The 24,757-nt window shown below is 41.8% G+C and overlaps 1 protein-coding gene across 23 annotated transcripts in view; it reads right to left on the bottom strand.

Moving 5' to 3' along the window:
• Positions 1 to 24,757, bottom strand: part of unc80 (unc-80 homolog (C. elegans)) — a 68,513-nt gene that overhangs the window by 36,855 nt on the left and 6,901 nt on the right. For 12 of the 23 annotated variants that reach the window (XM_026157890.2, XM_026157881.2, XM_080297102.1 and 9 more), the window contains exons 8-19: positions 16,126 to 16,399; positions 15,888 to 16,022; positions 15,589 to 15,805; positions 14,465 to 14,605; positions 11,625 to 11,893; positions 11,030 to 11,365; positions 10,799 to 10,930; positions 9,672 to 9,819; positions 6,489 to 6,539; positions 5,897 to 6,114; positions 2,980 to 3,143; positions 40 to 138 (exon numbers count right to left, since the gene is read on the bottom strand). In XM_026157890.2, coding sequence (XP_026013675.1) covers positions 40 to 138; positions 2,980 to 3,143; positions 5,897 to 6,114; positions 6,489 to 6,539; positions 9,672 to 9,819; positions 10,799 to 10,930; positions 11,030 to 11,365; positions 11,625 to 11,893; positions 14,465 to 14,605; positions 15,589 to 15,805; positions 15,888 to 16,022; positions 16,126 to 16,399 — 2,184 coding nt within the window. The remainder of the gene's footprint in view (positions 1 to 39; positions 139 to 2,979; positions 3,144 to 5,896; positions 6,115 to 6,488; positions 6,540 to 9,671; positions 9,820 to 10,798; positions 10,931 to 11,029; positions 11,366 to 11,624; positions 11,894 to 14,464; positions 14,606 to 15,588; positions 15,806 to 15,887; positions 16,023 to 16,125; positions 16,400 to 24,757) is intronic. The other 11 variants (XM_026157900.2, XM_026157898.2, XM_080297108.1 and 8 more) reach the window with 5 other exon arrangements.

The raw sequence follows: 24,757 nt of genomic DNA, 5'->3' as shown, positions 1-24,757 counted from the left end.
GGAGATGGTGCTTTATGGAGAGGTGAGGCGGACACTCACTGTTCGGGTGTCTGGGGGGGTCTACTGGAGATGTAGCTGCGACACTCGTCTGCAGTACTGGACACCTGACCCTTCTCCCCGGACACACCCGCCTCTGACCTGCGCGCACACACACACCCCAACACACAGACATAGCGCTCAGGCCACCTGATTCAAGGCTCCATTCTGACCTGTAATTTAGGCATCGCACTACTTTAATCTCCACTGAACTGATGTCTTTTACATATTTTATTTCATATGAACTGTTAAAAAATTAAAGGAACACATTTTATTCAGAGTATAGCATCCAGTCGGTCAAACTTGTAGGATCTGGTCAATTTAGTAGCACGGTGTCACTACTCATTTAGTGTCAAACTAAATGACCAGACCTGGAACCTATACATGTTGCACAGGTAGTCCAAATCCGTCAGGGGACCACATCAATATGTGCCATTGGCTGAAGGTTTGCTGTGTATCCAGCAGAGTTTAAGAGCATGGAGGAGATTCCAGCAGACAGGCAGTTACTCTAGGAGAGCTGAACAGGGCCATAGAAGGCCCTTAACTCAGTAACTGCTCCTGCCATAGCCCTTCAAAATGATCACCAGCAGGCCACTGATGTGAATGTTTCTGACCAAACAATCAGAAAAGACTTCATGAGGGTGGCCTGAAGGCCTAACATCCTCTACTGGCCCTATACTCATTGCCTGGCACAGTGGAGCCCGATTGGCATTTGCCATAGAATACTAGAATTGGCAGGTCCACCACTGTTGCCCTGTGATTTTCACAGATGAGATGATTGAACTCATGTGACAGATGTGAAAGGGTTGTTATGCTGCCTGTAACATCGTTCAGCATAACCAGTTTGTTTCTGGGTCAGTGATGGTCTGGGGAGGCATACCCATACACAGATCTCTCTAGGCCAGGGGTGTCGAACTCCAGGCCTCGAGGGCCGGTGTCTTGCAGGTTTTAGATATCACCCTTGGTCAACTAGTCAAATGATTAGTTCATTACCAGGCCTCTGGAGAACTTCAAGACATGTTGAGGAGGTAATTTAGCCATTTAAATCAGCTGTGTTGGATCAAAGACACATCTAAAACCTGCAGGACACCGGCCCTCGAGGCCTGGAGTTCGACACCCCTGCTCTAGGCAGTGACACCCTGACTGCCAATAGGTGTCAGGATGAAGTAAATGGACCAACTGTCAGATCCTACGGTGGTGCAGTAGGTTCTGAGTCCCTCCTAGTGCTCAACAATACCCGGCCTCATGTGGGAAGAGTATAAAGGCAGTTCCTGGAGAATGAAAGAATTGATACCATTTGTGTTTAGGCTATAAGGTTTCGGTAAAACAGATTAGCTTGCTGTATAATTTCTAGGTTTAATTTTCATTTACATCAAATGATGTAGCCTCCTTAAGTTTCTAACACATTACCCAACCAGTCCACATCAATATAAACATCCAGAATAATTTTTCCCTATTTAGATCTGATGAGTTTTCAAGGTGTTCCTTTAATTTTTTTAGCAGTGTATTTTACTTAAACTTCTTCCAACCAGTGCCTTCTAACCGTACCTTATATATAAAAGACAGACAAGCCTCAAAAATGCATTCTTTCTAATGGCCAGCAGGGGATCAAAAAGAAGTCAGATTGGACACAAGTCTATGAGAAAATAACCCTCCTTCTCTCTTGATCCAAGACCTCAGTAACTACCTTTCTGATGAGTTTATGATGAGGTCTCATTTACTAGCTTGAAGTTTATTGTGTACAGTGGGCCCTCACTATAACGTGGTTCACCTTTTGTGGCCTCGCTGTTTTGTGGATTTTTTTTTTTTAACAGCGCATTGTGTTCTGCGTCCTGATTGGCTGTAGACCAATCAGAGTACAGAATGCGTTCAGCTTATCAAATTTACACAAATCTTCGATTGTTAGCAGTGTGACTCTGAAGTGCTGTACTGTATGTTTGTACGTTTTCTCCCCAACAAAGACAACAATGTCGATGAAACGTTTTGCACCTTCAAAGGCAACCGCGGGTGCCTTGGTTTCATTCCATAATACTGGACTTATTTTTCTACGAAGGTTTGAACTTCGAGAGTGTTTAAACAAGAGAGAAAAGTGTGAAAATGTTCGTGCCTGTCTGAGAAAAGCGTATAAAGTATGTAGTGAGGGGTTTTACAGCCTTGAAACATCTATAAGAATTGTAAAAAATAAAGTTGGCTATTTTGCGTATTTCACCTATCGCAGGTTATTTTTAGAATGTAACTCCCTCGATAAACGAGGGACCACTGTATCATTACGATGGTCATTTAATAAACGGGGTCACAATTAGAGTGAAATAGATGATACAAGAAGACACCATATGTGTCTGGGTTTGTAAACGAGATCCAGCCCTTGGTTTTGAGGTCCAGTTTAAAAAACAAACAAAAAACAAAGACGGCAACAGTGAAGCTTCAAAACAAAAATCAGTACGATTGTGGTGGCTGTGTCCATCTTTTATATATAGTCCATGAGTCTAAGTAGAAACGGAGTGGTACAGATACAAAGAGTCAGCTGTCTCTGCAACTGTAAGTCTATGCTTTCTATATGGGCAGCCAGCAGTCATGTGACTTTGTAGCCTCAAACGTGGAAATAAAATAAGTCAGAGGTAGTTTATTCTCTTCAGTGCCATGGCATGCGGTGGCGGCTGTCAGATAAAGCAGCAAACACAGCTGAGCTGCCTCCTGGCAGGGCTACCCAGAGCGCTAACAGCCACATTATTTTGGAAATAAGAACATCAAATCAGTCACTCAAGCAAAAAAACAAACAGATGCAGACAGGACAAAAAACAAAAAAGTCAAGCAGTGATGAGAAGCAGAGCTCTGTTACCTTTACAAGGTGATGGGCTTTAAATTTGACAGTAATGACTGCAGCAAGACATTTATTTTTCACCGTGAAGTCACATTAAGACCGTTTCTAGCCATTGAGTGTACCTCCTGGGACCGGGCTGTTTGGTCTCCTCCTTCTCATCAGGTTTCTTGGTGGCGGTGACCTTCTCCGCGCTGTCCAGGAGCGCGCTCAGTGCCACCCTGCGGAACACGTTTCCGTGGGCCTCTTTAATGAACTGGACCAGCTGGCGGATGTCACAGTACAGACCCTGGGAAAGGACAGAGTGAGACAAACAAAGTGAGAGCAAAACAATGTGTGAAAGAGAAAAGAGAGAATCAGCAGCCAGTGTGAACAGTATGTAATTTTGAGCAAATGTGCGGGAGCAGGCTTGTGTTTTTGTCAAGCCACCAGCTCCAGCTTGTGAGTGGGTGGCCTCTGATTTCGTGCCATAACAAAGCCTGCCTCGAAAAGTGTGTCATCCTCCGCCAACGTACACCACTCACGCCAGCCTAAAGGCTCTGCAAGCACCGCAGAGAGGCCGAGGTACTTCAATGCTTTCAGACGCATCCAAATACACTTATCAAGGGTGCATTGGATATTTGATAACAGATTCTGAGTATTGTGGTGATTTTTAGACCTTAATATGGATATAAAAGTGTGAAAGAAATATTGTTTTTAGTTGAATTCAGCACAAATTTAAGCAACTTACGTATATTCCTTAAGACACTTACTGTGGACCTGATTTTAACTAAGTTAAACACAATCTAAGCTGTCATAAATGTCACTTTATCTGCAATTTCACTTTTAAGACAACTGTATATTGTTTAATTAGACATTAGGTTTAAAAAGAATTGCACTCCATATGCAGTTTTACTAAAGAGCATCTGAAAATTACATGAATTATATGAAAAAAGTAGTTTATAGCTATAATTTGCACGCTAACATTACTTTAATTCAAAACATTTCAGCTCTAGCCTACAGATTAGTGTGCTGTGATCATGTTAGTCACTTCCTGCTTTATTATGTTCATCAGTTAGGAGACAAAAAGAGACAGAAGCTTTCTCTTTGCCACCCTTTCTGACTGACGGCCCTAATCAACCCCAATTAGTTTCAGCTGTGATTTGTGGTCCAGTCATTTCCCTCTACATATATAGTCTCTTGCTCTTTCAGTTTGTCAGATTGTGCTTATCATCTTTTTTTGTATTTAGATTTTTGCTTTTTTGAACCATCATACTTGTGCTATCTGATTCTTTTCCGTATGCGACTCAGTTTGAAGTGCCTGTGTAGCTGATGGATGCTAAACAAATCAGCTCATCTTGACTTGACCTTGGCCTGAAAGAAGATATATAGCTATTATGAAACACTCTTAAGGGGAACAGCAGATATCGTGTCAGACATAAAAAGGGGAAAAAACTGTCACACAGAAACTCTGTGTTTTTAAACTCTGCTGATGCATAAAACCTCTGTACAAAAGACAGAAAATGGTGCGGAAAAACTAAACTGCATGTTTAATATAGTCTGGTGCGAGCTCCCTTCAAAATTTTCTAAAAAAGAAAAGTAAAACATGTGCAAACATACATGGAAATACAAAACAAGGCAAAAACTGAGTTTTTACAATTCTAATAAGCTTGAAAGTCAATATTTGGTGTGACCATCTTTATTCTCAGCACAGTCTGAACTCTCTTTCTTGTCATTTCTTTAAGTCGTCTTCAGGAATAGTTCTCCAGGCTTCTTGAAGGACTTTCAAAGCTCTTCTTTGGATATTTCTGCCTTTTGTTCTGTTCTCTGTCAAGGTAATCTGATCAAAATCTGGTGGTACTTTTCTGTGTTCATAATTCATCAATTTTGACAAGTTCTCCAACACCACTGACTGAAATGCAGCTCAAACCTTAACAGAATCTCCATTTCTCATGAGGCTTCAGTGAACAGTAGCTGATTAGCTGAAGGTCCAGGTGCATCTCTCCGGCACTGTGTCAGGTGACCTTCAGATCCTGTTTAACTGCTGTAGATAGTTTTGTAGGCCTGATATTTCTTCTTTTGTCCTCCGTTTGTCCAGTTTCCTCAAATTTTGTAAGGAAACACTACACACCATCCTGAGAAGTTTTCAGCTGGTAGCTCTTTGTAAATCACTTTGTTGGTACACAAATACTGTTACAGGCATACAATAGTATTTTATGCCTGTTGAACTGTGATCTCTTTTGCATTTTTCATAGGTTCTACTAAAGCAATGGGAACAAATGATGCATTTTTGTGAGAGGGTGCTAGTAAAAAAGTGCCTACAGATATAATTTAATATTGGTTCTTTGCTAAGTTTTCTGTCAAGAACTGGACTGAAAATGAGTGAAAAAGACAACACGTTCTCATCCCAAAATGTAACATACGTCGCCATGTGACAAATCTTCAGTATGTTATGCGTTCGGAAACATGAGAACCGTTTGGAAGGAATCTACACATGTACATTTATTTTACTTTCTCATCATTAATTGCTTTGGAAAAAACAATCTAATATGATTAAGATTGTGGTTAAAGTTAGGGATAAGGTTATGTTTATGGTTAGGATTAAGGTTAGGGTTAGAGCTGGAATACACAGCTGGAACATGTATTACTGCTGGGAGCGTCTATTGGATTTCATCCACAATCCGGCGCGTATCATAGGGACGCGGAAGGTTACCTCTTGCGTTCCTATGGGACGCCTCAGGATGTGACAAATCGTCAGTATGTTATGCGTTGGGAAGGAGAATGGTCTGGAAAAAGAAGCCAATGTCTAAAGAAAAAGTTGGAAAGACCTTTCTTGGAAGTAAAATATAAAGAAATGAGGGGTGGCTCTTGATTTTTGCACAGACCTACATCTACAATACATGTTCTAGCAGACCAGAGAGCAGCTTAGATAGCATGTCTGATACAACGAATGAGATCAAGCGTCTTTATCTATAATAAAGCATTAATTTAACTAATGAATCTAATGCGGAGCACCAAAACAGCTGGAAGGCAACCAGGTAGACGATTTCACGCCCCACTCACCAGGTTCTCGGGGCTGTGCAGCTCATGTGTGGTTGAGGCGCAGCGGGTGATGAGGGACTTGAACATGCAGCCCACCACCACGGCCTCCATATTCTGGGCTACAGATTTGTTGTCTCCTGTGGCGAAGTTGTTTCCGAAGCCCGCCTTGTCTGGAAGCAGCAGGGAGGCAGGAGAGACCATGGATGACACAGCAGGTGGTTTAGTCATTGCTGACAGCACTGAGCATACAACAGTGAGCCCGTACAACAAGGAAGGAAGGAGAGGGGGCAAAGGAAAAGGGGGTTAATAAAGCATATGGGGGAGAAGCCAAACTGAAAAGGATTCTGAGTAGGGAGTAAGGAATACATGCAAGTGACTAAGGCCTGCTTTAAAAACATACAGTAGAGGGTTTAGTCTCTTGGTCCAGTTAGATTAATATATCAGCCAGATTAAACCAGAACTTTTAGAGTTGCAGGCGAGTTTGTCACTTTTCGGACAGAGTGAGGGGTGCAGCAATGAAAGCGGTGTCTAGGGAAGGGTCTGATCAGGTCAGTGTAGTCATCTTATTGCTTATATTATCAACTGTTATTGATTATTGATCATGTGTATCTACCGATGTTTCTTTTTTTCGCCCTCCTGGACCTCTCACCTGCACTGCCGTACTCTGCAAGAGAAAAGAGGCGGGGCACAAAGTTGATTGACATCAGGCCAGCACAGACATGTAAGGCGGTGTCAGAAAGGAAGTGGCACCCCACCTCCACGAGGAGGTGAACCCCCAAGATGCAAACACACACACTTAAAAAATAACACACACCCACACACACACTGAAAACTAAACAAGGTGCCCTGTTCACTTTCAAAATTAAAAAACACTCATCGGTTCAGTAACTTGCCAATTGTCTCTTGTAGAAAAATCTTCAAATTCCAGTGCAAAACTGAATTGGCATGTAGGATGTGTCCTAATGCTCATCGATAAAAGCCACTGATTGAGCAGGAATGTAATGGGCAAAGCTCTGGATTGGCAAGTGTACAGAATGGATGAGCGTGTAAGGAAGGTAGGATTCAGCTCATTGAAGTGGATGAAGAAAAAGGAGGAGGATGGAAGCAGGAGGAGGAGGAGGACAACGAAGGAAAGCGACACGGACGAGCGGAGACAAGTGGAAGGAGGAAGGGGGAAAACACATATATAAACAGAGATAGCGCTGAAATGCAAAGTCGAAGTGCGGGGTGAGACAGTGGTAGGACAATTCAGCTTTGTCGACCACACTAGAGCTTTAAGTATTTACCTCTTTATGTGATATTATTTCATTTATATTGGCCTGTACTGTAGCGTCCACACTAGACCTTTTAATGGGACAGATCTGAGTAAAATAAACCTGACAGACTTTGCTAGAGCATAAATATCTGCGCCATTAGGTTGAAACATTTACCGAACAGTTAACTTGGAAATCGATTAATCGTTTAAGCCTTTGATTTAAAAAATAAATAAACAAATTCGCTTGTGCATATACTGTTAAGATGAATATCTTGAGTCTTGAGTACTGTAATTCCCTCACACTGTAATTTTGCTGCAGGAATGACACATTTCCATATTAGCCTGTTGACAAGAGGCCAATGGGATTCTTCCATTAACTTTTTGAATTACTTTCGAAAAAAAGCTCTGTGGGAAATATAGGTGTATGATACTTAATGATTTCATTCAAAAGGATAAAGCTCCATAAAATTTTAGTGGTTTTTGATTTTGGTTTCACTGGTTTACAACTACAGTCATCTCAAAGCACATTTAGGGTAAAAATCATATTATATTAGAGAAAACCCAAATAATCAAACAGCCCTCTGTTTGCAGCACTTGGCAACAGCTGGAAGAAAGAAATCCCTTTTAACAGGAAAAGCCCTTCAACAGAATCAGGCTTAGGAAGGGGCTGAATGACTAATAAGGGAGTGAGGATTAATGCTAATGTTGCATGACTTTACAAAATCTCCCCTATATTCTTGTTTCTTTAGCTTGTTGGCAAATACCTAGCCTATGACACACTTATTTATAGTCCTGTGGAAAACTAACTATACCCTTACTGCTACCATAGGAATTAACAGGGTAACAGCCAGGTACTGCTAATCAGATGCACTTGAATAATTGATCATCAGCATCTCTATAAGAGGAGAAGTTGTCTCAGTTTGCTGCTCTGGAGCATCCAGGTGTGTTTTAACACAATGCCCCAATCTTCCCATGAAAGGTTGTCCAAGCAAAAACTGAAGAGCTACAACTCAGATTCTACAGGCCTCAGTTAGCATGTTAAATGTCAAAGTTCATGACAGTACAATTATAAAAAGACTGAATAAGTATGGCTTGTTTGTAAGGGCTGCCTTCTTCTCCCTAAAAAGAACATGGCAGCACAGTTTAGGTTTGCAGAGTTGCACTGGAAAAAACCACAACACTTCTGAAAAAATGTCCTTGGGACAGATGAGACCAAAGTGGAGATGTTTAACCATAATGCACAAAACCAAACAGCATATCAGCACAAACACCTTATACTGTAGCACATTAATGGAGGGGTGATGTTTGGGCTTGTTTTACAGCCACGGGACCTGGACACATTGCACTTATTGAATTGTCCATGAACTCCTCTGTATACCAAAGTATTCTAGAGTAAAATGTGGGGCCATCTGTCTGAAAGTCTGGATTAAACTAGGTCATGCAATAGGACAATGATCCCAAGCACAGCAGCAACTCTACAACATGACATGTGGTGGGACCTGAAGTGAGGTGTGCACAAATAAATGCCTGCAAACCTCAATTAACTGAAGCTACGTTGAAAAGAAGAGTCGACCAAAATTCCTCCATAGTGATAAGAAAGACTGGTGGGGTCATCCTTAAAACAATTACTTTACATTATTGTGTGTTTATTCTACAATTTATTTTAACAAGCTACTGAATGTTGGGGTGTTTTTAGTTTTCCAAAAATAATGACATACTGTAATTTGTCTTGTGTTCATCTCAGATTGTATTTACCTAATTAGAAGAACTGCTAAAGACCAGACCATTACTACTTATGTAAAGCTTCTATGTTAACCATAAACAGGTATCTTTCAGGCAGATGACGAAACCATAAGTGTAAAATGCTAACTCATTGTGTGGTGGTAAGACTCATTCCTGCAGCACTCTATTTCGATAACTTTAAGCTTATGTTCAGTTAAAATTCTTAATTTATCCAATACTTTGGTTTAATTTGGTAGTAATCACCACCCAGGATGCTAACATGCTCACACATAAGCTGCTAGCATGCTGATGTTTAGAAGGGTAATGTTAGCATGTTCAGTATCTTCCTGCTAGCATGCAAGAAATATTGTTAATTAGCACATAGCTGATGGAAATGTTGATTAGTTGCTAGCAAATTAGCATGCGGACAATGAACTCAGCGGTGAACATGCTAACAAACTTCGTTTAGGAAGTGCAAATGATATATTTTTCTGTTATTGTGAGCATGTTACCATTCAGACTTGTATTTAATTCAAAGCATTGATGTAGCTGTAAACTTGTCAACATTTGTATTTCCCTACATTTTGTGGACTTAACGATTAATCGATTAATTTAAAAAAAATAATGCTCAAATTAATTAACAATATTTTTACCCCTACCACACGATTTTTCAGCAACAATCCAATATACGCAATCAAAGCCAGTGTTGTTCATCCTGTTTCTGCATTTATTACCAGCATTTATGATATTTTTCTTTGTGACTGTCTCGTATCTGCATCCCTCTCGCGCACACACACAAACACACACCGCAGCACTTACTGTCAGTGATGGGCTCCATGCAGAAGCCCAGCAGTGCATGCAGGAAGTCGACTATGTTATTGAGGGAGTCTCTGTTGACGTACTCGCGCATAGTCAGGCGAAACTGAAGCTTGTCCAGCTTATACAGGTTGGTGAGGCAGTTCTGGGCCTGAAAGAAAGATTTTTAAAAATCAACTTCAAGAGCAAAGTTTCTGGCTGCTGGACTTTTTTTTTATTTTTTTAAATAAGTCAGCTAGCAATAAAGTGGCTTTCCTTTAAATTTAATTTACCATTGAAATTTTTATTTCCATCTTCAGTAGTTTATGCAATTCTGAGAAAATGTATCTTCCCCCCTTCCGAGTAAGTACAAAATGCAATTTTTAAATTATGATTTAGTTCATTTAAAGGAAAAGTTCTTTAAACCTGCCTGGCCCTGTGTGAAAAACTAACTGAACAGCCTGTTTAAGCTCATGCCAAAGCATCTCATTCAAATTAAAGTCCAGACTTTCACTATGTCTCTCCAACACTTTCATTTTGTTTTTGTTTTTTTGGTTGTTTCTAACCATTCAGAGGTGGTGTGTTTTGGATCATTGTTAGTTTGATCCCAGATATGCGGGACTCAAACCTTCCACAAAGTTCAGTTTTTGTGTAAATGTAAATGTGACAAATATGCAAACAAACAAACAAAAAACAAACAAAAATACTTTTAAACAGCACTTTTTGTCTCCACTGTATGAGTGGAGGTGGGTTCCAAAGTGGCTTGCAGATCCTAAACCAAGTTAAAATACCACCCTCTCTGAATTGATTTTTAGATCACTATCAGCTGAGTCATCTGTAGATGTGCACTGGCAGTGAGATTAGTTGAAGAGCCAGTATTTGCAGCTAGGGTTTTGTGGCCTGCCTGAACTAATGCTATGTTTGTTTTTAATGAAAAAACCAATTGATTAGAATTAAAAAGAAATTGCGGCTGTCTCTCACTGAAGTTAGAAACTCAGCCCAGTGCTCCAGCCAATGAGTTTCATTTTTATTAAACTTTTATTACACCGAAGGAGCAATTCAGTAAATAATTAATAGGTAATGAATCGATGTCACCATCTGAAACTGTGTTTATTTGCACACATTCAAAGAATTAGAGAATAGAGAGTAACCTGCATCCTCAGGCGATCTCCTGATAGTCCTCGATGGCCCTCACCACAGCCGTAAGCACAGCCCAGAGACTTGACTATCTTTATGAGCATTGTCAAAGCCAGGCGGTGGGGGCTGAGGCCACCAGCTTCTTCCTGTTCCCAGTGAAGAGAAGCAAGAAAACACACAAGTTGAGACATTCAGGCATCCTACACCTTTACAATCTCACTCTAAACAAACCTGTTCAAACACACCTTTTTATCGTCATCCTTATTATTTTTCACATCGTCCTTGCTCCCCTGCCCGCTCCCTCCACCACTTCCCCCTCCCCCTCCTCCTCCACCACCCCCTCCTCCACCTCCTCCAGCCCCTGCAATCGGCCCGCCTCCCTGGGCGACTCCTCCGAGGCCCTGAGCTGCCGCATCTTTGACACGACCCTCTTGGTTCTCCTTGTTATCTGGCTTGGACAACTTGCCCATCCCGGGCACCACGCCCAGCTGCAGCAGGCAGTCGATGATGTTGAGAGCCACGTCGCAGATCCTGGAACTGATATCGTGGCTGAGAATGGAGTAAAGAGCTCTCAGGATAGCCTAAATTGGAAGAAGGAAGGCAAAGAAAGGGTGACAAAATCAGAGAATTATTTAGTTTGACCAAGAAGGTCCCAATAACATAAGAGAAATAATTAAGGAAACTGTAAAGTGTCTGTGATGTTATGACTTAAAAAGGAAAGCATCAGAATCGAGTCTGCTTGGAGTCCCACTGGTGACATAATTGCTTATTAGAGCAGCCAAATAGGGCCATAACTTCTAATAGCTGTATTTGCCCCCAGGGTCCAATTAAATCACTCACTGTGAGGTCCAACATGCCGTTTTTCAGCACAAAGTTATTGGTGCCCTCGATGTTCTCGCCTTCCTCCAGACAGGAGTAGTTGATACAGGAGTCAGTGAGGCTGCGCGGCAGGTTGGCGCATGCCAGCGGCTCCACTGGGATTTCAGGTACAGCCACGGGGTTGCAGAGTTTCTTCATGTGCTCAGTGAAGAAGTCGGCGTAGCCCACGTTAAAGGACGCAACTGTTGTGTTGAACGCCGCCATGGTGATGGTGGAGATCTGAGATCGAACTTTAGACAACAGAAAATCATTTTTTATTGAGTACACGGTCCTGGTTAATAGTTTTTCTAACTCACAGATCCTCGAGATCGCCCTCTTGTTCCACTTAGGTAGCTCCATAGTGCTTTAGCTCAACTGTTTTGTGGATCTGATGAATGGCTGTGGTTTTTCCAGTGATGTACAGATGGGTAGATAGAGACCTTTCTTGTATTATTAGTTCGATGTTTATCTAACTATGTTATGTTCCAGGTACAAAGGTCTGGACTTTGACTGGGTCATTGCAGAACTTTGGTTGTTTTCTTTTTCAGTCATCGCTGCTTTGTTTGAGATCATTCTCCTGTTGCATGACCCAGTTGGAACCAATAACAGCAGTCAGACAGATAATTTGGTAGACCATGAAGACTCATTGACTGGAAGCTGACCAGGTCCATAAAACAAGCCCAAATCATGACCCCACCACCACTGTGCTGCCAGTTTGTATGAGGTGGTTGTCTTGATGTGTTGAGTTCCATTTTCTCCAACTGTGGTGCTTCATACTACAAATAAACAACTCCACTTTGGTCTCGTCTGTCCAAACCACATTGTTACAGAAGTCTTGTGGTTGGTTCAGATGCAACTTTGCAAACCTAAACTGTGCTGCCGTGTTTTTTGTTTGTTTGTACGTTTTTTAACAGAGAAGAGGCTTTCTCCTGGAAACCTCTCCAAACAAGCCACACTTATCAGTCTTTTTGGAACTGTACTGTCATAAATGTTAAGATTTAACATGTTAACTGATGTCGCTCTTGGGTATTTGCTCGAACGTCTGCTCCTATAAAGTTTGCATTGCTGCATTCTGTGATCACAAACCTGAATGTTCCAGAGCAGCAAAAGGATAATGGATGTACTTAGTTTTCCACATACCTTTGCATTTTGCTCATAAAGTTATTCTTTTGGGTTTAGCTTTAATAGCTTCACATAAGGCACAACAGCCAGAAGGTTGTACAGAGATGTACTTGAGAAGAAATGTGTGTGAAACCTGTTTTTTTTTTTCTTTTTTTCACTTGGCACCATTTCACTTGCTGCATTCAAATTGTAAGAGATCAACACACACACAAAAAAAAAAACCCTGGCACGCTCAGTTTGAGACTTTAATGATTAATTTAAGTGTTATTGTGTCTGATGTCACAGCACTCTGGCAAGGTCTTGGAACCTTTTACACAGAAGCAATAGAAAGCATCCAAACTGTGAAGATCATTAACTGGGATCGGATGTGAACAGTTGAAAACTGGGAGGCTCGGGTGGGTGATTACACCCACCGGGTCAATGATACTGATTAGGTGAGGTGTCTCCTCAGCGCTCCGAGGACACTTAAAGACAATAACCATCCCAGACACAGCTTGTTCTCCCTGCTGCCATCTGGCAAGCGATTCAAAAGCAACAATGGAACAATGGTTAATGTTGAAGCCCATGTGTCAACGAAAAGAAACCATTTCATTCTCGTATTTGAGTTCAGTCACTTATTTATTCTTCTCATATTTACGGTTGAATCTCTACAGTCCTGCATGTGATATGTACTGAATACAAAAGTGTCCTTTCTGCAAATTTGACCCTTTTGACAGCTTCCTCACAAAATGAGCCTGATACTTTGGTACTTTTCATCCCGGCAGCACCTCATGTCAAATTCAGCTCCTTTCTCGCTAAACCCAAACAGAAAGCGTGTGGCAGAGTGTGAATCAGTTTAAAAGCCGGTGCTCTTATTTTGTGTGTAGTTTGTGTGTAAATTAGCATTGTCACAACAATATTGCTGTTATATAATCCTGCCCTATTTCTGCTTTGCTCAGCGAGCCTCAAAGGGAGCTGGCAGCATCTGTCCTCCCTTTATTGTAGCTGATGGACACTAATGTGATCAGCAGTGGATAATTTGTTTATTTCGCTTTACTTTCAAATAACGTGGATGTTTGTGGTTCCTCTTGCACTCTGCCAGCATCTCTAAGAACTCATTTTGATTTGACGTATGCCGGCTTTAATTTGTCTCATTTAAAACATCTGTGATCTATCTTTTATTGTTTTTTAACCATCTACCAACAAAAGAGAGAGTTTAAACTGTGTGAGTGACATCATCTATGTTCTGTTGATTTGTTAAGCCTAGGAAAGACAAATCAATACACTGGTCTACTCATTTTGCTCATTCCTAGCACCATATTTGAGACTCTAACAGAGCAGCTTTGCATGATTCATGCTTCAAAATAATCTGTCTTTACCTCAGGCTGGGCTTTGGTGCAGTCCCTCCTCTTTTAAGCCAACTTTCTTCTGATTGGCTGCTCTGAGATGACCATATTACGCATATTCTCTCTCAATAATGTCATGCAGATCCAAGAGTATTAAAAAACTGTCTAAAAACAAGGATTTAGAGCAGCTTTTAGCTCTTTTTTTTTTTTTTTTGGAAACTGTGGCCTTCATTTCCGGTGTATATATGACAGGAAACCAGGAAAGTCATAATAGGTCCCCTTTAAGACTCCTTCAGGTTTTTTAACATCTAGAAATTTAACTTTTGGGCTTGCTTTAAATACCTGCTCAGGCCCATATTTAAACCATCTTCTTACCCTCCTTGACAGTGTTGTCACTGTGGCTGTTAGAGTGGTCGGGCATGTCTCTGAGCAGCGAGTGGTGGGAATGAGAGTGTTTGGCACTCAGGCTGTCTGCATCTGCAGCTGTGTCTGTGCTGCCCCGCCGTGTGAATTTGCCTGGAAAGAGATGCAACAAATGGACACGTTTTAGGTCGAAAGCACACAACCAAATAACACAACTAAACGTGGACATCAGATGGAGCTGAAAAGAAAAGCTTAACTTTAAGCTCAGCAAACATCAAAGCCCACAGAGACAGAGTGCATTTACGTCCTGCCTACCCCAGAGAGTCTGTCTCTGCGGCTTTGGTGTTTGTTGAGCTGAAAGTTAAACTTTTTTTTTTTACCCAGCTGTATCTGATGTCCATGGTTTCCATCCATCCTCCACAGTCACTAGATCTTGATCCAGTAGAGCCCCTCTGGCATGTCCAGCCTAGAAATCAGCAGCAATTGTGTGATGCTATCATGTCAATGTGGACTTAAAGTCTCTAATGAATATTTCCAGCACCTTGTTTAGTCTGTACCATGAAAACTTAAAGCAACCTCTTTTGCAAGGTAAACAGTGTCCAATGAGTGTATTTCAATGTATAAATATTTGAGACATAAAGTGCTAAAATAATTATCAATGGCCAGCTACGGGCATTTTCATAATTTCTTTTATTTTTTAAGAGTTTCTGCTCTAATTAGCAAACTATAGGAGCAACAATTTGACCCTCCAGCAGTCATGGGTTTCAAATTATGACATGTTGTAAGAAGTATCTCATACTTATACACTATGACACAGACTTGAATCTTTCTAGCAGCAGCTCAGGTTAAGTGGGTTCATAACAGCATGGTAAAAGAGGACAGTAGGTTTTTTTTCTTAATGAAAATAAGCCTTTAAAAAGTCACTAACTCTTGAAAATAATAAAAATAATAACTGCTTTTGTGCCTTGAGCGAATGTTAATCTCCACTATTCAGTGAGAGCTCATAAGGAATACCAGTGTCAATGAAGTGACCTAATTCACCAGCTGACAGCCAGATCCAGACTAAATCCTCTGACTCATGAAAGCTCGGTGGAGTGGAAGCAAGACTTCAAACTGGTGGCATCCAATCTCATTACCCATGATGGTGGCCTGCCAGCCTCCACGTTCCAGGGCCCGCCTGTCGTCACCCAGGCCAGAGAAGCTTCCGAAGGAGAAGGTGCTGCGGGTGGGAGAGACGTCCAGGTGGTCATCGTGCAGCAGGAAGGGAACCCCCATCCGACGCTGGCGCTTCTTCCCCGTGTGATGGAAGGGGATGGAGCCCTTTCTCTCGCGGTCCTCGCGGCGGTTCTTAAACTGAAGTGGAACAACAGGTCCTCTCAATCACATGAATCTGTATTTATTGTTTTAGCTTAAAACATAAAGGCCAGTCTCTGACCTTCTTGAAGATGTTCATGCCCAGGTCGGAAGACAAGTCAGGGACAGCCTGCCGACGAAGGTTAGTCAGGGAAACCCTTGCAAAGGTCTCTGTGCTCAGAGATTTCCCCTCTTCATTGCATTTTAAGCTCATATCCTGCGAAAAATAAGAGAAGGCAAAGGTCACGAACCAGCAGGAGCAACACGGACATCCTAAAGATGGCTTAGAGGCGACTATTAAAGCTGTTTCGATGAGTGACCTGAGTCTTGTGGGTGTTGACCAGTGAGGGTGTCGCAGCCACCATGGAGCTGCTGCGTGGCCGTGGCAGAGGTGCAACCAAGGGCTCTGGGGGACGTTCAGGCCTCTCCTCCAGGATCTGCCTGAGGCGCTGCAGGTAGTACATCAAGGCCCAGTGCACGCCCTCCTCCGTCCAGTGCGGCTGCAGCAGACAGCGCAGCACAGCCACATCAAAATAAGTGGCGTAACGTGCCCGCTGGGCCAACGATGCTGGCAGGCCGGCAGGAGCTGATGTTCTGAAAGAAGAGAGAGGAAATAAAGGAAGTTTCACAGGTTCAACCTTTAAGATGGTGAAGTTTAATTTTAAAAGACAGTACAGAAATTAATCACGCACAGATTAAATCAATCTATGAAAGGAGTTCACCTAGTACGTGAAGGTATGCAGAATAAATCGGGCCCTTGCGGGGAGTTCAACAAGCAAGAGGGCACAACCAACTGTGATTGTGAAAGCTAGAAGCTAAATGAAGATATGTGTGCATCAAAGAGTTAAGCCTGTATTCGCCGTTTGTTTCAGAGCATTTTAACATTCGGGCACAACATATCCACACTTCCGCATAACTGGATGGGTGCTACATTGTCAGATAGATTTTGTGGGACTAAGAAAGAGTTGCCTTTATTACATCCGCTGTAACTGCTCTGCTCTGTGAAACCTGCAACTCTGACATAGCTAGAGAGATGTAACAGGTGACATGTAACCTGATTGCTCAATTTTTATAAAGTAAGAACAGCTTCTGCTATATCTGTGGTCTAATTTACCTAATAGCTGATGGCTTTTAGACCACAGTTAGTTTTAAGAAAAAGTTTAGCTCCTTAAACAAAAGTTACCGGGTGTAACTGGGTAGCAAGCTGTTCTGTTTCTATCTGCAGCCGTTTATGTCTGACAGTATTCCTCTGTTTTGGGATCTCTGTGTCCAAAAAGCCAGAGGTGAGGATAGTAGCAACAAGACCCACATAGAGAGCATATGCCAGTGACAATCAACATTCCCTCTAATTTTTCATGTGTCTGAGTGACACACAAACTCCCTGAGCGGCCACTTGGACCACAATGAGCAACAATAGACGTGTGTACTTTGGTCACGCCAGCATCGAATCGAGTTATGCAAACAACAAAGTTTTTTGCAGCTGTTTACTTAAAAATGCAGCCAAGGCGGTTTTTTAAATAAACATTTCAAACTATTTACAGAACAATCAGCTGTTCTGCATCAAATTTGATGCCACACAAATTGTTTGTGCCACTCCAAAAAATTATTTCTGTCCACTATGAGATAAAGAAGAACAACAGCCTGATACCTGCAGGCCTGACAACAGGAGATGTATCACTCCTGTATCACCTGTAACATTCAGTAGTCGCCTCATTGTTCTGACACACACAACAAAACTATTGACTACACTACACACTAACGACACAAGATTTGCGCTAAACGTCGCAAATCTCTCACATTTCAAAACACCGCCGTCACTCCTAAAACACTCAAAACAGCGCCCCTCCGACAGCCAAACCCATCTGTTCTCTGATTGGATTGTTACATTTGTGATTGACATGACATTCACCAATCAGATGAAGGGAAGAAAAATAGGGTCAAAAATCAGTACTTGTAACTTGCAGGGTTTTTTTTCTAAGTCCACACACAAATCTTTTTTACACATACAAATCTTTTTTACACATACAAATCTTTTTTACGCACACACAAATTCTTTTTACACATACAAATCTTTTTTACACACACAAATCTTTTTTACGCACACACAAATCTTTTTTACACATACAAATCTTTTTTACGCACACACAAATTCTTTTTACACATACAAATCTTTTTTACAAGTACAAAATATTTATGACCACATTTTGAGCCCATACATCTGCTGTGATGTTCACAATTCTGATGAAGTCAGTACTGATAAATGATCAGAATTATAATATTTCTGAATGTCTGAGGCTAAGTTGAATTGAATCGGGACTTTGAAAACCGGAATCAAATGGATTATAGAAATCAGTGATGATACCCAGCCCTAGTGAGCAGCCTAGGCACGACAGACGTGGATGTAGCTGTAATAGGAAAAGAACTATTGCTAACTTTTCTGTTAAGTTTTAAGGCCTGATCCTTCTGAAATTCATCCATTCATTCATTCATGCCAGTGCTCTGACACGGTGTCATCAATCTTTGAATGCTGAAAAAGCACAGTGTATCCAGAAAAACACATTATATTATATAAATTATTATAAAATTTGTGTACACCTAACTTTTGTGCCGGTACGCCTAACTTTTTAAAGTTAGGCGTACCGGTACGCCCATGGCAAAAAGTTAGTCTAGAGCCCTGGTTTAGAGGGAACATTGGTGACAATATATGGTATATGACATTGATAGAGGTAAAAAAAAAAGAAAAAAGAAGAAGATGAAAAAGCATGTAAAGGAGGAGCAAGGCGTGGGGTTGGGTTGCAAAGCAGCTTGCAGAGGCAGCAGCAAAAAGTAAGCAGTCTGTAGCAGCTTAAATTGTGCAGCCTACATGAGATTTGCTGATTCGATACTTTGAAGGGTGTCAGTGGAGTCATAAAAGGATAAAATCAGATGATCTGTCAGGACTTTCAGCTCAATCGATATGTTGTTTCATGGACAACTGAACCAGCATGTTGGAGAAATGCATGATAAAGTTCCAGTTGTACTGGCTGACAAACCAACCAGTAGCAGACTGCTGAGGTTGTAGTTGAAGACCAGTTCATCACTTTCATGATGAACTGGTCTCTAAACACTGTGCAGCTGCTCTCAAAGCTGCAGTGAAACTGTAAACAGTGGGACACAAACTGGACACAGTAGACTGTTGCTAGCTGCAGTCCTGAGGCACAACATTTTCACATAAATGATGCTTCTGCATCAGATCTACAGCATAACCTACGCCATAACCAGAACCCAATTTTAACCGTATGTTGCAACCTTTTACATAAGCTGACCTGCACCGCCTGAGAAATGTACGCTGGGTTGACACATACCATAATGACTTGAATGGCTGGAAGGTTACAGTGTTGAAACAAACAGAGTTTCCAGTTACTGTGTGATGTAGATTTTCCCATAAAAGCCTAAATCAAGCTTTACTCTGAAGGCGAACCTTCTCTATTTCCGGTGGACTACACCTCAGCTAGTAGTCGATGAGAAAAACTGACCTCTGAATGTGAGGTCAAGGTCACTGGAATTTGAAGTCATTGAGATTTTTAGTAGATGCACCTATGGCATTAATTTGACAAAAATGTGATTTCCTTCTTGAATTATCACATTCACATCACATTACTTCAGCTTAAACTTGTTCTCAACGCAGACAAAACAAAGCTCATGTTGTTTTCTAAATCAAGAAAATGGGCCCAAACAATCCCATCAGTAACCACTCTTGAAGGTAATAAAATAGAGTTGGTTCACACCCATAAATATCTGGGAATCTTAATTGATGACTCGCTCACCTTCAAACCACATGTAGAGAATCATGTGAAAAATCTGAAGTTAAAACTGAGATTTTATTTTCAAAATAAGTTGTGTTTCTCTTTTAGTACAAAGAAGCGGCTTGTTGCTGCGACATTTTTGCCTGTGCTGGATTATGGAGATATTGTATATACAGTGGGGCAAAAAAGTATTTAGTCAGCCACCGATTGTGCAAGTTCCCCCACCTAAAATGATGACAGAGGTCAGTAATTTGCACCAGAGGTACACTTCAACTATGAGAGACAGAATGTGAAAAAAAAATCCATGAATCCACATGATAGGATTTGTAAAGAATTTATTCGTAAATCAGGGTGGAAAATAAGTATTTGGTCAATAACAAAAATACAACTCAATACTTTGTAACATAACCTTTGTTGGCAATAACAGAGGTCAAACGTTTACTATAGGTCTTTACCAGGGGCCTGTTCTTCGTACGTCGCTTACTACATCCAAGATCAAACCATCGCGCTAACCGTGAGCTCGCTAATCCGGTTCCCCGAACACGCCTGCTGTTGACGATTAGTACAGCTGGACGCAGTAATGTGACATCACTGGGTGTCGTAAAAGGGGCTACGCATCGATAGTAGAAACATTGATCGGCAACCCGCTGATTGGTCGGCGAAAATGTCGAAGGGGCGTGCTCGGTATTTTCCGGCAGCAGAGCAAGAACTCATGAGTGAGGGATTTCAGGAGTTTCAGAGTTTAATTAAAATGCAAGAGAACACTGCAAAGGCTGCAAAAGCAAGGAGAGAGGGCTGGCAGAAAGTTGCTGACAAATCAAACTCGTAGGTAATTTAATAATAATACTAATAATAATGGATTGGGTTCATATAGCGCTTTCCAAGGCACCCAAAGCCCTGTACGATAACACTATTCATTCACTCCCACATTCACACACTGGTGGAGGCAGCTACGGTTGTAGCCAGGCTGCCATATCGCGCCATCGGCCCCTCTGGCCAACACCAGTAGGCGGTAGGGTAGATCTATCATATGACACTATATTGTCCAATATCATATGGCATTATATTATATTATAATATGTTATATTATATCCCCTTTCACATTAGAGCCACAACAGGACCCACAAGAACATGGGAACAAGTAAAAGTGGAATACAGGAGTATTCTACAGAATGGTAATATTTATCTCTTAGATTGCTTTTCGTCTCTTGGCAAGGTAATACTGGCCTGTAATACTCTGTTAGTTTGTTCATAACAGCAACCAAGAAAAGGGCAGAGGAAAAAAAGACAGGTGGTGGTCCTGCACCCCCTCGTCAACAAGTTGGTTAAGTAAATAATACCCTCACGGGAATATCGATATCTCTCAATGAGCACACTGTTGCGCTGAGCTAAAGGATCCTGTCTATCCCGCAATATACGCTGAATTCTGAGGACTCTCCTTATCAATCTTGCACCTTCCGCAATGGGTTGGACATGGCTGCGACAGGCTTCCCAAATCCACCTTCGCTTTTATAGCCGTGGTCTCTCATCTTGATTACACGAAGTAATTTACAATTACTACTCTGAAATATGAATTACATCTGTAATAATCAAATACATGTAATAGAATGTTAATAGTACATTTCCCTTTTTTAGGAAATGACCTGTATGTATCTGTGTGACATCAATAAAAGGATCAAGTGCTGCATTACCTTTAGTTACATTGATGTTATTTATTTATGGTGAAACAGTGGTGGAATATCGCTGTTGCTTTCGTATAAATGAAGCGGACATACCTGCGTGGCCGCGATCTAATCCTGTTTACATAAAGTAAACCTGCTCCCGAGCAGGTTTACGCTTACGGCTCTGTTGCTATGACAGCAAGTCCCGGATGAGCTTCGGGGAACCGAACGATCCAGGATCACGCGAAATCGTCAACAATCTAATCCAGCTAACTTACTTAGCGCAGTACGAAGAACGGGCCCCAGGTTTGCACACACAGTAGCTGGTATTTTGGCCCATTCCTCCATGCAGATCTTCTCGAGAGCAGTGATGTTTTGGGGCTGTCGCCGAGCAACACGGACTTTCAACTCCCGCCACAGATTTTCTATGGGGTTGAGGTCTGGAGACTGGCTAGGCCACTCCAGGACTTTCAAATGCTTCTTACGGAGCCACTCCTTTGTTGCCCGGGCGGTGTGTTTTGGATCATTGTCATGTTGGAAGACCCAGCCTCATTTCATCTTCAAAGTTCTCACTGATGGAAGGAGGTTTTGGCTCAAAATCTCACGATACATGGCCCCATTCATTCTGTCCTTAACACGGATCAGTCGTCCTGTCCCCTTGGCAGAAAAACAGCCCCATAGCATGATGTTTCCACCCCCATGCTTCACAGTAGGTATGGTGTTCTTGGGATGCAACTCAGTATTCTTCTTCCTCCAAACACGACGAGTTGAGTTTATACCAAAAAGTTCTACTTTGGTTTCATCTGACCACATGACATTCTCCCAATCCTCTGCTGTATCATCCATGTGCTCTCTGGCAAACTTCAGACGGGCCTGGACATGCACTGGCTTCAGCAGCGGAACACCTCTGGCACTGCGGGATTTGATTCCCTGCCGTTGTAGTGTGTTACTGATGGTGACCTTTGTTACTTTGGTCCCAGCTCTCTGCAGGTCATTCACCAGGTCCCCCCGTGTGGTTCTGGGATCTTTGCTCACCGTTCTCATGATCATTTTGACCCCACGGGATGAGATCTTGCGTGGAGCCCCAGATCGAGGGAGATTATCAGTGGTCTTGTATGTCTTCCATTTTCTGATGATTGCTCCCACAGTTGATTTTTTCACACCAAGCTGCTTGCCTATTGTAGATTCACTCTTCCCAGTCTGGTGCAGGTCTACAATACTTTTCCTGGTGTCCTTCGAAAGCTCTTTGGTCTTGGCCATGGCGGAGTTTGGAGTCTGACTGTTTGAGGCTGTGGACAGGTGTCTTTTATACAGATGATGAGTTCAAACAGGTGCCATTCATACAGGTAACGAGTGGGGGACAGAAAAGCTTCTTACAGAAGACGTTACAGGTCTGTGAGAGCCAGAGATTTTCCTTGTTTAAGGTGACCAAATACTTATTTTCCACCCTGATTTACGAATAAATTCTTTACAAATCCTACCATGTGAATTCGTGGATATTTTTTTTCACATTCTGTCTCTCACAGTTGAAGTGTACCTCTGGTGCAAATTACTGACCTCTGTCATCATTTTAAGTGGGGGAACTTGCACAATCGGTGGCTGACTAAATACTTTTTTGCCCCACTGTATGAATACTTCTGCTCAATGTCTTTGAATGGTTGATACTGTGTATCATGCTTCTCTGAGGTTCATCACTAACCGCAAATTTCAGACTCACCCTGTAAGTTATACTCTCAGGTAGGATGGCCTGCTTTGGCAAGTCGGAGGAACTTTTATCTATATAGTTTTATATATAAAGCAATACTTGGGTTGCTACCTTCTTATATATGTTCCCTGCTTACAATGAAACATGCTGGTCAGTATTCTCTTCGTCTGCATGGTTACTTGTTGCTTTCTGTTCCATTTGCCTGAACTGAATTTGGTAAAAGAGCTTTTGTCCACTTAGCATCCTCGGCTTGGAACAAACTGCAGAACGAATGGAAAATGACTGAATTCATTTTATTAAGTGCTTTTAAATCTAAACTACGAATCCTTAAGGCCAAGTCCATAACATGCAACTGTTTCAATTAGATTGATTGTCATTTCAACTGATTTTTTTATTTTTATTTGAATTTAATTTAATTTTTTCATTTATTTTTGCATGTGTGTTGTTGCTGCCTGTGTTTAATTGAGTAATTTCTGTAACTGTGGGACACTTGCTGCTGCCTATCTTGGCCAGGTCTCCCTTGAAAAAGAGGTTTTTAATCTCAACGGGATCTTCTTGTTCTCAGAAAAACATAAAGGTCACTGAAAGTAGCTGAAATTTAAGCTTGATTTTTAGTGCCTGAAGGTATCAATTTCAAGATTCTACATTGCCTCCTTCTCGAGTCACTGCATTCACAAACTTGGGTGTCCACTCTGCCCAGCTGCCTAGCAGGCTGATGACAACATAAGAAAAACTATAGGAAATCATGGCGCATTACTAGCGACCAAAGCAATCACTAGGAGGATTATGGTGCAGGAGCTTCTTTGCAGCAGTTTCACCCAGCAGGAGCAAAAACCCCTCCAAGAACAACCACCACTGACTTTGGTTGTATCACATCCAATATGGGGGACAACTCCTAGGCAATGTGTGCAAGACATCAGGTGAGAAATCTCAACACAAGTGGATAAAAGTAGCAGATATGGAATAGAACACGGACTGTAGAATGAACAGACACATGCAGTTAAAGTCACCTTTTCACATATGTGCTCATACACATCTCAGCATTTAAGTATTAGTTATTATTCATCTCTGGCTCTCTTCCACAGCATGTCGCGTCACCCCCAACCGGAAGATGGCCGCGCCCTCCTGAGCCTGGTTCTGCTGGAGGTTTCTTCCTGTTAAAAGGGAGTTTTTCCTTCCTACTGTCGCCAAAGTGCTTGCTCATAGGGTCATATGACTGTTGGGGTTTTCTCTGCTTTTACCTTACAATAAAAAGCGCATTGAGGCAACTGTTGCTCTATATCAGGGGTCCCCAATCCCAGTCCTCGAGGGCCGGTGTCCCTGCAGGTTTTAGATGTGTCCCTGATCCATCACAGCTGATTTAAATGGCTAAATGACCTCCTCAACATGTCTTAAAGTTCTCCAGAGGCCTGGTAATGAACTAATCATGTGATTCAGGTGTGTTGACCCAGGGTGAGATGTAAAACCTGCAGGGACACTGGCCCTTGTGGACTGGGATTGGGGACCCCTGCTCTATATGAATAAAACTGAACTGAATTAAAAGGCACTTTACAGTAAACTATCCTTAAGTAGCTAAACTGAATATCATGATAGCAATGCCAAAAGCCGTAACTACATATATAATTACACTACATCACAACCTTTTGTGTTATATTAGACTGTGATCAACTCCTGCCACATTGCTTCATTAACAATGCATCAAAGGAGGATGATAAACAAGGACAGAGCCCCCCTTCAGCATCATTGGAAGAGGAGCAGAGAGGGAGGGAGGGAGGGAGGGAGCTCCAGCCTACGTGAGTCC

Source organism: Astatotilapia calliptera, chromosome 23 (assembly GCF_964374335.1).
Source record: "Astatotilapia calliptera chromosome 23, fAstCal68.1, whole genome shotgun sequence".
Lineage (NCBI taxonomy): Eukaryota > Metazoa > Chordata > Actinopteri > Cichliformes > Cichlidae > Astatotilapia > Astatotilapia calliptera.
This window is presented reverse-complemented; position numbering and strand designations above follow the sequence as displayed.